At 39.7% G+C, this 14,457-nt stretch overlaps 1 protein-coding gene across 6 annotated transcripts in view; it reads left to right on the top strand.

Moving 5' to 3' along the window:
* IPCEF1 (interaction protein for cytohesin exchange factors 1) overlaps positions 1-14,457 on the top strand; it is a 63,220-nt gene that overhangs the window by 12,748 nt on the left and 36,015 nt on the right. For 3 of the 6 annotated variants that reach the window (XM_071549283.1, XM_071549285.1, XM_071549284.1), the window contains exons 2-4: positions 2,992-3,039; positions 8,673-8,709; positions 9,363-9,532. In XM_071549283.1, coding sequence (XP_071405384.1) covers positions 3,016-3,039; positions 8,673-8,709; positions 9,363-9,532 — 231 coding nt within the window. In that variant the 5' untranslated portion in view covers positions 2,992-3,015. The other 3 variants (XM_071549287.1, XM_071549289.1, XM_071549286.1) reach the window with 3 other exon arrangements.

The following is a 14,457-nucleotide window of genomic DNA, read 5'->3' on the forward strand; positions in this document are numbered from 1 at the left end:
ATGTACCTACTTCCTTATGACTCCTCTTGAAAGAGCAGGAGCAAAGTGAGATTGATAAAACCATGCACACTGATATTTATTCAGTTGTTAAAATAAAAAAAGCTTTCAAAAATTTCACTTAGAAAAATTTTAACTAAAACCACATTTGACATACCATATTCAATTTAGACTGAAATTACATGAGTTGTATTGGACACCTCTAAAAAAAGCAAAAGGAAGGTAGGTATAGTTTACAAACTGATAATGTAAATTCATCCCCTTTGCTTTTATCCAGTACATCCACTGGATTTACCTTCAAGAAAGTGAGAGATTCAAGTTTGGTTTATTGTTTATGAGGCCCTTTGGAGTGGGAGAGTTTTAACTGTGCCTTGTTTTATTTTATGTCTTTAGTTTGTTGCATTTTTCAATTTTAGCAAATTGAACATTCACTACAGCAGACTGCAATCCTGTTGCACATTTTTCCATGTGGGTTCTTTAATCTGTAGGCTGGGGGATTTTCCTCTTCTTCTGCTCCTAGAATTTCTTGTTGCTAAGAGAGAGATTTAGGAAAAGGGCTAGAATCCCACACCCACCTTTGGGGGTGACACCCTTCTTCCAATTCAGTATCCACCCAAGTCAGGACAAGGATACCCATGTCTGTCTCCAGTCTGTAATACAGCACTCTGAGTTCTGTAAAATGTGGTGATCTGGGCCAAGTCTTCTGCTGCAGCTATTCCACTTAAGAATCAGGACACCCTCCTGATGGTGTGAACTCAAATGTTGTCTCTTATGAACCTCTCACTGGCTTGCAAATCTCTTGAGTTCAGGTGTAGCTTTCGTAGAGTGAGAAGCCCTTCTGTTGGCAGAACTACCAGCCCTGTGCACGTTTCTGGGCTGCCACATTGTGACCACCTACCACTGCACAGAGGGAAGGTGAGGGGCACTGCTCATCAGGGGATAGCAGCTGCAGCCTATTATTGGGGATGGGGGATTATGGTTCCCAGGGACAGCCCCTACAAATTCATGCTGGACCATCAGATAAGGTGGCTATCAACTAGCTCTATTTGAGTGGCCAGATTTATCCAGTTCCTTCTCCTAATTTACATGACTGTTTAGAAAGTATAGATAGTTTTCCCCCAGTGCACCTGCAAAAAATTGAAAGGAATCACTTATTTCACTGTAGTGCAGAGATAAACAAGTTATGCCCTTCTGAAATGTTAGTTTTGCAACAGTTGAGTACACTTGAGTGGATATAAAAATCCCAGTGCCTTTTCACAGTAACTAATCTCACTCGGGTTGGGTTTACTTAGGAGAAATAAACTCAGGTTAAGTGTTTGAGAGTTATTTCTGCAGCGAACATGCAATTTTTAAAAATGTCTTTCATTACTCAGGGAATAATAAGTTATAGTCTTAACTAGAATGAGACAGAAGTCAATGCTTCTTTTGAAAGCTGGATGCTGGCTCAAAGACTGCTTAGCTTATCCAGTTTCTGGAAACTAAACAAAAGTTTGAGTTAAAGTCACTGAGAAGGGTTTGCTGAAGTCCATTTCAGCTCCTTTGGCACAAAGTACACAGGCGGAAACATTTCCTTGCCAGTTAACTAATGCTTCTGCTTTTGTTCCTGGTACTGTGTTTGATTCAAAGCTGTGCAGTTCCTCCCCAAACCCAAGGCACACATGAAATAAAGAAATGAGAGGAAAAAGGCCACATGTCACAATAATTACTATAATATGGTCTGTTATTCCCTTGCTTTCTGGCTCTGTGTTTGTGGCTCAGACTTAATGTGCTTGTATAACTAAAGGTGTTTCCTCTGGTTGTTTATACTAGCTGTGATTTCTAAACATCCTTGAGATTATTGGCCATAACATCTCTCCTCATCACGGTATTACTTCAACTTGAGCCACTTATAGAAAGTGCTTCTTTCTATTTTTGAATAGAAACAACTAGGAGCCAGGAAAATATGTATTTGTTTGCTTTTCTATTTTTGATTTGAAATTGTTGGAAGCCAGTAGGTGGGGTCTATTTTATGATCTAGATTTTATTTTCAAACAAAAACAAATATCATGTGTGAGGAGTAGCACACATCTTAAATACCTAGTTCTAGTAAAAGCAAAAACTTGTTAGAAATTCTTCAGAAGTGTGGCTCTATTTCTGGAAATCCTTCCTTGCTTGCTTCAGCAGAGTCTTGTATCCTCTCCCATTTTCCTCAATGATTCTTTCACATGCAGAGGGGTGAGTTTTATAGGAAGTTTGCTGGCAATAAAACATTGGTATGTTTTCCTTCATCATGTACACTGCACCAATTTGTCACCTCTCCATTCTACCAGTCAAAGGAAAATCACTCAGAGAGTTGACTAGTGTTTGTGTTCAAGAAATGAAATCACCTGAATAGCTGCTAACTTGGCATATCTCTGGAAAACAAACTCTAGTGTCTACTGTTGGACTGCATAGATTTTGGTCTCCAGGAAGGAAAATTGCAGTCCATTGTAAAATGAGTAGTCCAGTATGAGGCCTCATCCTATTCAGAAAGTTACCTCATTTGCATTCCTAGAAAACACTAGAAATTACTCAATTAAAGCAGAAATCAAATCCAATAGATTTCTTTCAGAGTAAAAGCCAAAATGAAAAAATATAAATCACCCTCAATTTTATTTATTCTCTCTTCATTTCCCCCCAAAATCCTACCCACCTAACTCCAAAACCCATCACAACCAAGGAAAAACAACCCCCCAGCCACATCCATGAGCTTTACTATGTTAATTTAATAGAAAATCTTCAATAGCTTTGAGTTAGTGTTACTTACTGCTTGTTGACGTTAAATCAGTAAAATCAGTTCATGTAAAATAGCCCTGTCTTTGGAAAAGTGGGTTGTTTTGAGGGGGTGGGAGGAGTTGGAGGGTAGACTTGAAAGGACAAAAGGTATTAAAACTTTTTTTTTTTACTCTTCCAAGATTTACATTATATGAAAATATAATACAGAGCCTAAGTACACAAAACTTTCTCTTTTTGCAGCTTTTCCACTAAGCTTTGAAGCCCATGGAAGCTGATGAAAATGTTCTCGTAAGTATAACTGAAGTTATGTCAGAGTTATTGATCAGCTGAAGAGGTCATATTTTGGGATTGTATCCTTCTAATCATGGAAGACCATCAGTGGCATGACAGAATAACATATGTGAACAGCATCAGTACCCAAACAAGATCTTGCCTATAGGACAGGCCAAGTGGTGAGGTTGCCCCAGTTCTGCTCCAAGGACGAAAAGAAATCTACTGCACGTGTATGATGCCAGGGGCTTCCTCACTTCCAAGTCCTACCCTTCACTGAATGAGAAAACAGTAACCTAAGATACATGAGCTTAGCGAAGGATTTTCTTAGCCACACATCTGTCTAACCCTTAGGAATCTCAAGGACAGTATAGCTCTGTAGAATATAACTGTTGATCCTAGCTGCCTTTGGTGCCTTCTCAGACTCATGCACCGTGAGTTGATCTTTATATGACATGAACCCTGGTGCCCAATGTTCTTGCTTTTCCTTGTAGAACTACTATTTTTTTAAACAGCTTCATATACCTATTGCACTCCATTATTTTTTTCTCCTGGGGAGTTTGCAGGCTGTAAGCCCTTCAGTCTCTAGGCAGAAGAATCCCTTGGGGTGATCCTTGGCTGCTCCTGGCAGCTGCTGCAGATCCAGCACACCTGCAGTCTTTGAAACAGGTCCCTCTGATTAGGAAGGGTCAAGAACCCTTTAACCAGTCGAGAGGGGGAGCGGAAAGGGGCACCTACCCTGGGTGCAGCCAACAGACCCACCAGTCTGTGCAGCAGGTTGTGAAGTAGGAGTGAAATAAGGGGGCCTCAGCTGAAACTGCTACTCTTAACAGTCTCAGATATGCTGGTAACAGGGCAGTAACAGGGCAGTTTCCCCAGTAGATGTAGGAACAGTGCTAAGGCAGAGGCTTCCACACAGACAGTTTTTTGGAGAGGATCTGCAGCACTCCAAGTACCAGACTGCAGGAGGTGTCAGGGACCTCTGTTCTGCAGGAGATATGCTGTCTTGGAGGAGCTGTGCTGGTAAGTGCAGGAGATACAGGAAGAAGTGTGCAGACTGTGCAGCATCACAGAAATTAAAGGGAGATAATAGTCTTCTCTGAGACACAAAAGCTTGAAGACTATCAGTCTCCACCTGCAATGCAGAGGTAGTCGTTGTCTACCCCCATGATCAAAGTAAGCAAAACTTCTGGAGAAGGGGAATGATGGAGTTTGACTATTTCTTGTGCCAAGACAATGGCTCCTACTCTAGCTAAGAACTTGCCACTGCAAATGGCTGCCCTCATAACTGAAGAGAAGCCAGATGCTCCGACCAGTAAAAGACCTGGTTCAACTAACATGCAAGGCTACCAGGAAGAAATAGTGAGACATTGAAATGGGTGATTCCCTGCTGCGAGGGAGAGAGGCACTCATCAGTAAGCCTGACCAATCGTCTAAAGAAGTTTGCTGCCTGGCAGGGGCCAGAATTCAGGATGTTGTGAAGAGAGTGCAAAAGTCCATCCAGCCCTCTGATTTCTATACCCTATTGTTATTCCATTTGGGCACAAATGGTACTGCCAGTGGAAACCAGTACATGCAGAGGGCCATAGAGCTGGAAAGTAGATTTACAGTAAAGGACCTTGGAATCTTATTGAACATCATGTTGAACATTAGTCAGGAACATGAATGACAATGCTGCAAATAAGGCAAATGATATATTTGGCTTCATTAGATAAAGTGTTCCCTACAGGTGCTGGGTGGTGATAACTTATTCAGCACTGGTGAGGCCACCCCTTAATGCTGCGTTCAGTTCTGGAACTCAGTACAAGAGAGATGTGGACATACTGGAGAGGCAGAATAAATAGATTTATACTGAAGTGCCACAAGGATAATTAAGGAACTGTAGCATGTCTGATATGAGGGAAGACTGAGCGAGCTGGAATTCTTTAGTTTGGAGAACAGGCTCAGGGGGTTCTTATCAACATGTAAATACCTGAAGGGAGGGTGCAAAGGACACGGTTCAGTGGTGAGCATGGTGGTGATACTAAGTTGACAGTTGGACTTGATGAACTTTAAAGGTCTTTACCATCCTTAACAATTCTATGATTATTTTCAGTGGTGCCCAAAGACAAGATTAGAAGGGATGGGCACAAATAGAAACACAGTAGGTTCCCTCTGAAAATTTCTTTACTGTGAGGATGACTGGACACGGTGACAGACAGTTGTCACTCCTGCCCAGAGAGACTGTGGAATCTCTGTCTTGGTGATATACTAAAGTTGTCTGGATGTGGTCCTGGAAAACTAGTTGAAGGTGGGGGTGGACTTAGATGACCGGCTGAAGTCCCTTCAAGCTCAATCATACTGCTCTTCTGTGGGAAAATAGGACCTCTAAACTGACAGAAGTCTGCTGAACTTGTCACTTCTCTCATGTTTTTGCTTGTTGCTGGAGCTTCCCTGGCAGAGAAGTGGTTGTGAAAAATGTGTAGTTATACAGGTTCCTTTGCAACTGGCTCACAGGGGTATTAGCCAAGTGGAGGAGTAATGGATAGCAAGCTTGAAGTCTCTCCTGTTTTGCAGGATCATTATCCCATCCTGTTCAGCCCTCAGTAAACTAAAACATAACAAAAAAGATTAAAAGCTTATGTCTATTGCCAGCCTTGCACAAAAATGTATATTTTTCAATTATTCAAGAGCTTTCTGTGAAAATTATTGCTCTCAGGTTTTTCCTGGTAACAAGAAAAGATAGAAGTAGATCTGATGTTCTTGGTTTGTTTTTCAGTTGAACCTTTGAAAATTAAATAAATAATTTTCCATCAGGAAATTGAGTTTTATAGAAAAATATTCAACATTGTCAGAAGCAAAACCATTAGTGTGAGACTGTTCCAGTGACTGTGTCTGCCAATTACAACATATTCATATCTGAAACTGCTGTTATGCCCCTGGTTGTTACCATTGATTTTAATGGTAATAACTCTACCTTCAACAGTTTTCTCTCTGTTCTGCACTGGTAAGAATGTCTAGAACAGTGAAACTTAATTTACTTCTTGAGGAAAGGTTTGCCACTGGGGACTTGCTAATGTCTTGTATTCTTGTGGAAAACTGGATCCAAACTCAGCTGGTGAGGCATTTTATGAATTTTGTGATAGATTCATTTAAATGCAGGTTTCCTATTGGTTTGAGACAAAAATAGTTTTACTTAAAACTGTTTATTTATTTCATAAGATATCTATGTGACTCCAAACACTATGTTTGGGAGAAAGAAGCTGTTTTGATTTGTTTTTAAATAAAAAAAAATCTGGGAAGGCAATTTTGTGAATCATGCCAGACTTTATTTCTGCAGTTGGGGATTACAGCTTTCTCTTGTGCAGAGTAAAACTATTTTTTTAATAGGATGAAGCTGGATTTCTGAACAGCACTAAAACACATTTAAAAGTTGCCAAATTCCAAATTTAGTCTTAATTGGTTGGATATTTACTTCAGTTTTCAGGAATACTGGGAAAGACAACTAGAAATGTATCTTTAAAAAAAATCATTCAACAGTGGTTTTGTTACAGATTTGTCTCTAATTTTATTCAGGCAAATTACATGCTGTGCCAGCTGGGGAAACTGTCCTTCTTTCCACCATTAATATCTCAGCTCATCCCACAAAATATGAAGAAAAGAGGGTACATCACCCCTGTGAACTTGTAGCAGGATACCATCATTGCCACCGAATAATGAATGTAAATGAATAAATTATCTAGTCCATGTGCTTACTAGGTAATCAGCTTTTTCCTCAGTTTGATATAAAGGGTGCATTAACAGATGATTTGCATAATATGGGTATTAACTCTTTCTGGACAGATGCGCTATAGATCATCATGTTATTTTGCTTTAGAATGTCAACAAGGTTAGTGGAAAGATTGCTTTTTCCTCAGTTGTCTAGAGAGAGCCACATCCTGTTTCAGCTCTTGTACAACCTTATGTTGGTTAAAAATGAATTGTTGCCACTATAGTATCATAGCAAAGATGTGATGTTGCCTTACCACATAGTTTTGTGCAAGGACAGGTGATTCATATTTGATTTTCCTAATAATATCATTTTGTATTGCTCTAAAGGAGGGTAATTAGTTTGTCTATGTGACCCACTGATTCCCTGAGGCCGTATATTATTTCCATGTGTCTTAACCACTGCATTACTCTCTTCAGAGTGAAGACACAAAGGGTGGCCAGTATAAGATGGGGAAATAACAGACTCTAAAAGAGCTGATGTGTTTTCTTATTGCTTTTCTTTGTGTGTTGTCATGGAGAATAGTCTGAGAGGGAAAGAGGCAGTGGTAGAATTAAGGAAAAAAAAAGAAAAGAAAAAAAAGAAGGAAAAAAGGAATATGCAGTGATTAAACAGGGATCTGGGATTATTCATTCCTGGTAAAGCTTCCCACAAGCTTGTTGTTCAGGTCATCTCAACTAGGCACCAAATAAGCACATGACGGCAATAATGCGATTCTGCACTCTGTGATACATGCCGCAAAGATCACTGCTTAGGGAAGGTTGTAGCTCTTGTAAATGCTGATGGCACTCAACTCTTCTATTCTTGTTTGCAGATGGTCTAGATTTACTCACTTTTAATTTGCCTGTGAAAAGAGCCATCAAAGTTTTCTATAATATGAAACAGGTTTTTTGTTCCCTGAGAAGCTGGAAAGGCAGACGGGCTACATTAGGGATGTTCATAGTGTAGTTCTGCAGCGGATCAGGTAGCTACCAGCTTTGCATAGCAATGTTGTGGCCAGCATATTAAATCATACGTCACTTTATCCAGCATTTGTCATCTGGAGCCTTGAAACCTTCCTAAAAATAGAAAAAGGTGCTTGCTTTAGTTCCTGCACTAGAGATGGAAAGAGAAGTCAAGTGCTTAGTCCACAATCAGGCAACTAACCAGCCTGTCTGGGGAGAACTTACTCCAAAAGCCAGGCCTTCCATGTGCAGTGACCTCCTTTTTTGATCTGTGGTCTTCTAGTTTAGTTTCATTTTCTATGTGCTTATGCAGGGTATATAGAACTATATAGACTGCAAATAAGTAAATACAATTCAACTGTATTATTTTTAAACTTCCATATATGCGTGAGATTTTTTTTGTAAGAAATATTGTGAAACTCTTACATAGGGCAAAACACATGCTCTGCATTAAATTAAAAAAAAAAGGAAAAAGGAAAAAACAATCCTTTTGTCTTTTTCAAAATTTCTTAGAATTAACTAAATGACAATTAGTCACCTGGCATGTATTCTAGTATCTCCATGTTCATAAATCTGCCTCATGGATTGTAATGAAGCATTAAAATGCTGGAGTTGAAACTTCTATTTTTTAACTTCAAAACACAGAATACAATGCAGGCAAACACAGCAAAGTAGAAGCTGCCTGTGGGTGCAGAACAGGAAGCACTAGTAGATAGACACATGTATAACAGAGTTATGTTTGCTCTTGCTCAACTAGATACACATCAATTTTAATTACCACGTTTTATGCTTCAGCTACTAACATCCCTTCAGCAGTGAGTGGGTTATGTGTTTCCATCCTGCATATACCACCAGCATCACCACCACGTCCTTCTCTATCATCCCCCTCCCCTTTCTACACAAATGTTGCAACACAATCTGAAATTTCCTCTTTTCTTTCCTTCCTGCATTTCTTACAGGTTCCTTTGCGTCAGAAGGCAAAAAAGAAAAGTCAAGGTAATGAGAGATTGTTTTTCCTTTTCTCTCCTGGATTCCTCTGTTATTTTCTTAGTATGTCTGATTCTTGTGAGGGTGAGGATTTTGTACTGCTACTCAGCTTGTGGAAGGCTGCTTTTTAACTCCACTGATTCTTGCACCGATTCTGAGAAAAATGACAACGGGCTGCTCCTTTGGATTAAATCCTTGTGGTATGTTAATTGAATCAAAGCTGGAAATCCGTGAGGTAGAATCAGCTGCCTGCACAGACATACACACTGGTGGTTTTCATGTACTTGGCATAATAGTTTTCCCTAGCTGACTTAAATAGATGTATTCTTTTCAGTGCAGCTGTGTGAAGGAAAATACATGCATGCTTCTCTTAAAAGGATCAAAGGATGTATTTTTAATTTACAACATTTTGTGTATGGTTATCTTAACATTAATTAGTATCTGCATTATCTATATCTTACTATTTGGTTTCTGAACATCAGCATGCCTTTCAAATGAATGTGTGTTACTGTCACAGCCATTATAAAACTGAATGACTTCTAAGTATATTTTAAGATGTGCTTGGACGACTTGCTGAGATTGCTAAGTAAGGTTGATATCTTTAATTGGCAACTGGTAATGCATTTTTAAGCAAGCAGAGCACTGTATTTTTAATGGCACAGGGTTCTTTATCATGAGCCGGCGGAGGATATCGTGCAAAGAGCTGGGGCAAGCTGATTGCCAAGGATGGCTCTACAAAAAGAAGGAAAAAGGAGCTTTCATTGGAAACAAATGGAAAAAGTTCTGGTGTGTGCTAAAGGAGTCATCTCTGTATTGGTACAACAGTCAGCTGGTGAGTACAGCATACATCCAGCTCCGGGTGCCAGACAAACAGCATCTTCTGGGACTGAAAGAAGGAAAGCTGGGGTCACAATTTGGACGCACCCTAGAGTACAAATAACTGAGTTTATTTTTCAGCCTGATATTTCTTGTGATCTGGGAAGTGTCTATGTGAACATGAAATTTGCAGAAAACTATGTGTTTTCTAGTTCAGCAACTACTTGTGAAATGTTAACTTACTGTCAGTTCTGCCCTGTAAAAAGCTGCTCTTTGAAGGCTTTAGTGGCATTTGAATTTGAGAAAGATCATCTTGGGCTGTGCAGTTTGCAGACGTTTGCTAGAAGACTCAAAACAGGAATCCTTCTTAATTTTTGATTAATTTTCAGAAGCATCTCGCCTATTTTTCTCTCCATCCCCTTTCACAGAAATATTTTTTACTGTATCTTGTCTGCTTGGTTTCTTTCTAATTTAAAAGTTTTATTCCCTTTTTCTCCCCCCTCCTCCCCCCCCCCCCCCCTTCTTTCTTCCCTTCGAGTGCTAGACAAAGGCTGGCTTTACTTCAGGCTTATTTCATTGGACAGAGAGGGTGTCTTGTCTCTCCTAGGAAGATTCAGACATAATTATTCCTTTCTCTTTTTTCTCTTGCACTGCTACATCTAAAACCTCCTACCACATTCAAACGATGAAGTGGTAGAGTCCAGAACTGGGGTATGCAGAGGATTAGGGGATGGCAGCAAAAACATAGATTGAAACTTAGCAGCTTCAGTGTGGAATTGTGGACTGACATATCAAATACCCTAAATGCATATGAGCTGCTCTGGAAATAAGCATGTCTCAGGCATAGCAAAGGATGAAAGATTAAAGAAACTCTTATTATTTCTTAGAGCATTAAAAAAAATCAAAGGTTATCTGGAATGTTTCCATTTGTTATTTCTATTGCAGTAATCCCCATTAAAAATCTTGTTAACTGTTTCAGGGAACAAATGAAATTGTTTAAGCCATTTAAAAAATCTCCATACCTTAAAAAAAGCATTACTCATGTAGAATATTTCAGATTCTCCCTTCAGTTTTTTGGGGGGAGGGGTCGTTTGCATGCCTTTTTTTTTTGTTGTTTGTTTGCCTTTTTATCAGAATAAAAACTTTCACTGGTACTTAAAGTTGGTATGAGTTATTCCTTTTTGGGAAAAGAGAAAGCAACTCTGCTGATCCTGAGCTGTTTTTATATTATGTTGTGCCAGGCTGATATAGATGCCTTTCAGAACTAAGTCAAATACATTCATTGGAGAAAGAAAATAATTAGGAAAACTAGTAAGAAAAAGAAAGTTTAAAAAGCCTTCCCACCCCCCCATCCCCCAAGCCGTGCTTACAATATCTCTGCTTAAAAGACATGACCAGGCAGATATACTCAGCAGCAGCATTAATACCTCACAAATCGTTATTAATATCAACTGTTAGAAATCTGTGTTTGCAGTTGTACTTCTGGCCAAGCAGTTTTAAGACAGGTGAGCTGGCTGGCTGGCTGGCTGATGTATCTTTTAGACATGGAAAGTATTAGAAAGGAATAATTCTGAGGAGCAATCAAGCAGGGAGGAAATAGAAAAAGGTATGACTAGGCAGAGTTTGCCTTCAGGGAAAGCCCTCCACTTCCTTCAGTTGTTGTGGCCTGGCTAAATGCCACTCTCAGGATCCAGACAAACCATGGTCAGGCTGGTCCCATTGCTCCTAGACAGCACCATTGTTTTAGTCCATGGTTGCTTTCTGCCTCTCACTGACTGCCCCCAAATGGACATGGCTGAAGAACAAGTGTCAGTCTCCTTCCAGTTTATTTCATTTGCTCCAAAGAGTTCGTATAGCTTCAAAGCACTGTTGACTTGTGTCAGCCCTGGATTCTCACCTGTTACAGCTGTTCTTTGAACATGCTAGCTGGTAGTGCCTCTTTGCTTTCAAATTCTGCCAACTCTCACTCATTAGTTTGTGTTGAAAATTCCAGGTTTCTCGAGACAACTTCCAGTCCAGCCTCTGTGTAACTATAGATTCAGGTAATGTTTGCAGAGTGTCAGTAACTACAGTGTTTGGGAGGGAGGGGAGGTGTCATCCTTTGCTAAGACCTGCTTTCTTAAATTTGTAATACCAGAGGCATGCCCGGAGGTCTGAGGTGAATTAGACCTGATATATTTTCACAGGAATTTTCATGTCTAGATTGATGGAGGAGAAATAGCAGTGACATATTCACTTGCTTGCTTGATATTTAAGTCTCTGCCCTGGCATTAATACAGCCTGTCTGCCACTGCCTTCAGTGAAGTTAATACTCAGTCCCAATGTGTCATATAAGATGGCAATCTAAAGTGTGGAGTTCTGTTGAAAGAGGAGTCCTGCTTCTCACGTGCCTGAGGCTTCCTGTTGCTGGTCCTCTTACAGAGGCTGAAGCAAAAGGTGGTGGTGAAAGAGTGGGGCTGACGTCAAAGGAACCAGAGCATACTGGCTGCCTGTAGCTCTGCCTGACCAGTTTTGTTGTTCTGAGAAAGTATGCTTCGTTTGTGACTGTGTGAAAACCAGACACTGGCAACTGTAGCATAGCAACAGGGTGCTGGACCTATTTTTCAAATGGAGATGAGGAAAAGAGGGAGTGAATGGAATTTGTTTGGGAAGGTGCATTATCTTGAATCTGGGTAGATAACCTCAGCTGACATAATGTTCTCGGTGAAGTCTGTCTTCAGGTGCCACTGAAGCTCTGGATATTTCTGTTACTTTGGTTTAAACCTTCAAGCTACTCTGGTTTTGGGTCTTTCCCTTGAGGCAGATTGTGGTGTGTGATAGGACACTTGGGACATTTGCAGATGATATTCCCTTCAATTTAACGTAAAACACTTTGTGAATGTCACAGCTCAAAAGACAAGAAATAATCTTCTGAGGCAAGTCAACAATAGCAGATCAGACACCCTGAGAGTCAAACTTCTTTGCTGAAAGAAAACTAGAGAACACAGGTAAATATGAACAAGCTTTCAATGAGCTAGCTGAGTTACTGCAAGCCGTGAAGTTAGGAACCCAGTGGTCTCAGCAGGCTTGTGTAGGCTGCCCTAGAACCTCTTCCTACACACCCTTCTCTTTCTGTGAAATATGAGGCAAATTTCTGTTTGCAGCATGGATGCGCTAGCAGTCTGGGGCAGAGAAGCTGTTAGGTCTAAGAAGAAACTCAGAAGGCTTTTGCAACGGTAAAACAGGAAAGGTCAGAAAATGGATCTAAACAGTCAGACTTACTGGGGCATTCAGGAACCTTGGACTCCTTGGAAAACTACTTTTCATTAGCATTTGGTTCCTTTTATTTTTTTGAGTACTGTTCTCTGTAGGTAGCTGTCTTGAAGAAAAGTGTTTGAAGAGGACAGTGTGTGATCCTGTCTGACCCTTTGGCAGCTTTAGTTCTCATACTGAAACCCCAGAGGGAATCAGTACTCCTATAGGAAGGAGGTTGGATGGAGGAATTGTCATACGTAATCCCAGGTTCCCAGCTTTTTGTGCTTGTTTGGACTGTGTTAGATAGTGTTGGCTGGAATGGGAGAAATGACTATATGCCTCTGTCTCGTGGATCCTTAGGATAGCTCCATTGGTTTTCCAAGTTTGTTTGAAGTAGATTTTTGCAGAATGTGTTAAAGATGGTTGTCATGGGGATTCAGCTGAAAACAAAAAAGATATAAAGGGTTGCAGGCTGTGATCTACTGTCACTATTTATCTTTGTATTGTTTTTTGGGGTTTTTTTCATCCCAGTTTGCTGCATTTAAATTGGTCCTCCCCCCAACAACTTTGCCAGAAGCTGAATAATTGCAGTATTTTAAAACAAAAATCTTTTACCTTTGAGCTGCAGTTGTTGCTTATGTGGGTGAAAAAAGTCATTGATGTTGAATGATTGTGCTGAAAGCTTTGGGGGCCTCTGGTCCAATATTTTACACAAATCCTTCACAGTTCTATAGTTTGTCTCATTGGTGTGCATTGCACAGAGTAAAAAGACTAAAGAGGCTTGAGGACTGAACCGCTCCTCCAACATCCACAGGGTCTTCTGGGGGCAGTGCTGAAACACTGATGAAACCATAAGGAGTACCCTGATTTGCAGACTGAAGCTGTTCCATAATAACAAAATATTTCACGTTGCAGCACTATTTTAAAAAATCTTTCTGCATCATTACACACGCTTTAAATGGCTTACTAAATCTCCTAAAGCCACAACATTTAGATAACATATTGAGGCAAGCTGAAAAGGACATTAGCCTCTTTCTTTGGATCCTTATATTGTGTTTTATAAATAATTTTTGTTGAGTGCAAAGTTTTTCTGTGGAAAAGTGCTTACTTTCTTTTTGTCCCAAGCATTTGCAGAGACTGTTGTTATTATGAAATTATTTTTCTACAATTATTGTAGCAAAGTACAGATTTATATGTTAGGCTAGCCTTGATAAAAACCACGAGATAAGAGCTTATTCTTTTAAATATCCTGATTAAGTAGAAAACACTTTAGATTCTTTTTATCTAAGTTTTTTATGGCTATTTCAGAGCTTTTTCATGAAAATCTGAAGGAAGCTTGAGTGAAATGTGTGAGTTAAACAATAGCATGCTAAAGTCATGTTAAAGATAACATTTTGGAGAAAAGAAAGCATTTATGGTTTCTATATGCTTTTAATGTTTTAATATGTCATTTCTATCTCAAGAATGACTGAAAAGATAACTTCCACATGTTCTGTCCCTAGGGTTTATTCAGAATTATATTTGCTAACTGTAATAACACTCATAAGGTTTTACTATTGTGACTTTTTTTCTTTTTTTCCTTCCTTTCCCCCCCTGATAATTATGGAACTACATACCCATCAAACATCTCTTTTCTGTTACATAGATGGCACATTTGAGATGTGTACAAATAGTGCATAAAAAAGATTCACACCATTATCCTCATTC

Source organism: Pithys albifrons, chromosome 2, assembly GCF_047495875.1.
Source record: "Pithys albifrons albifrons isolate INPA30051 chromosome 2, PitAlb_v1, whole genome shotgun sequence".
Taxonomy (NCBI): domain Eukaryota; kingdom Metazoa; phylum Chordata; class Aves; order Passeriformes; family Thamnophilidae; genus Pithys; species Pithys albifrons.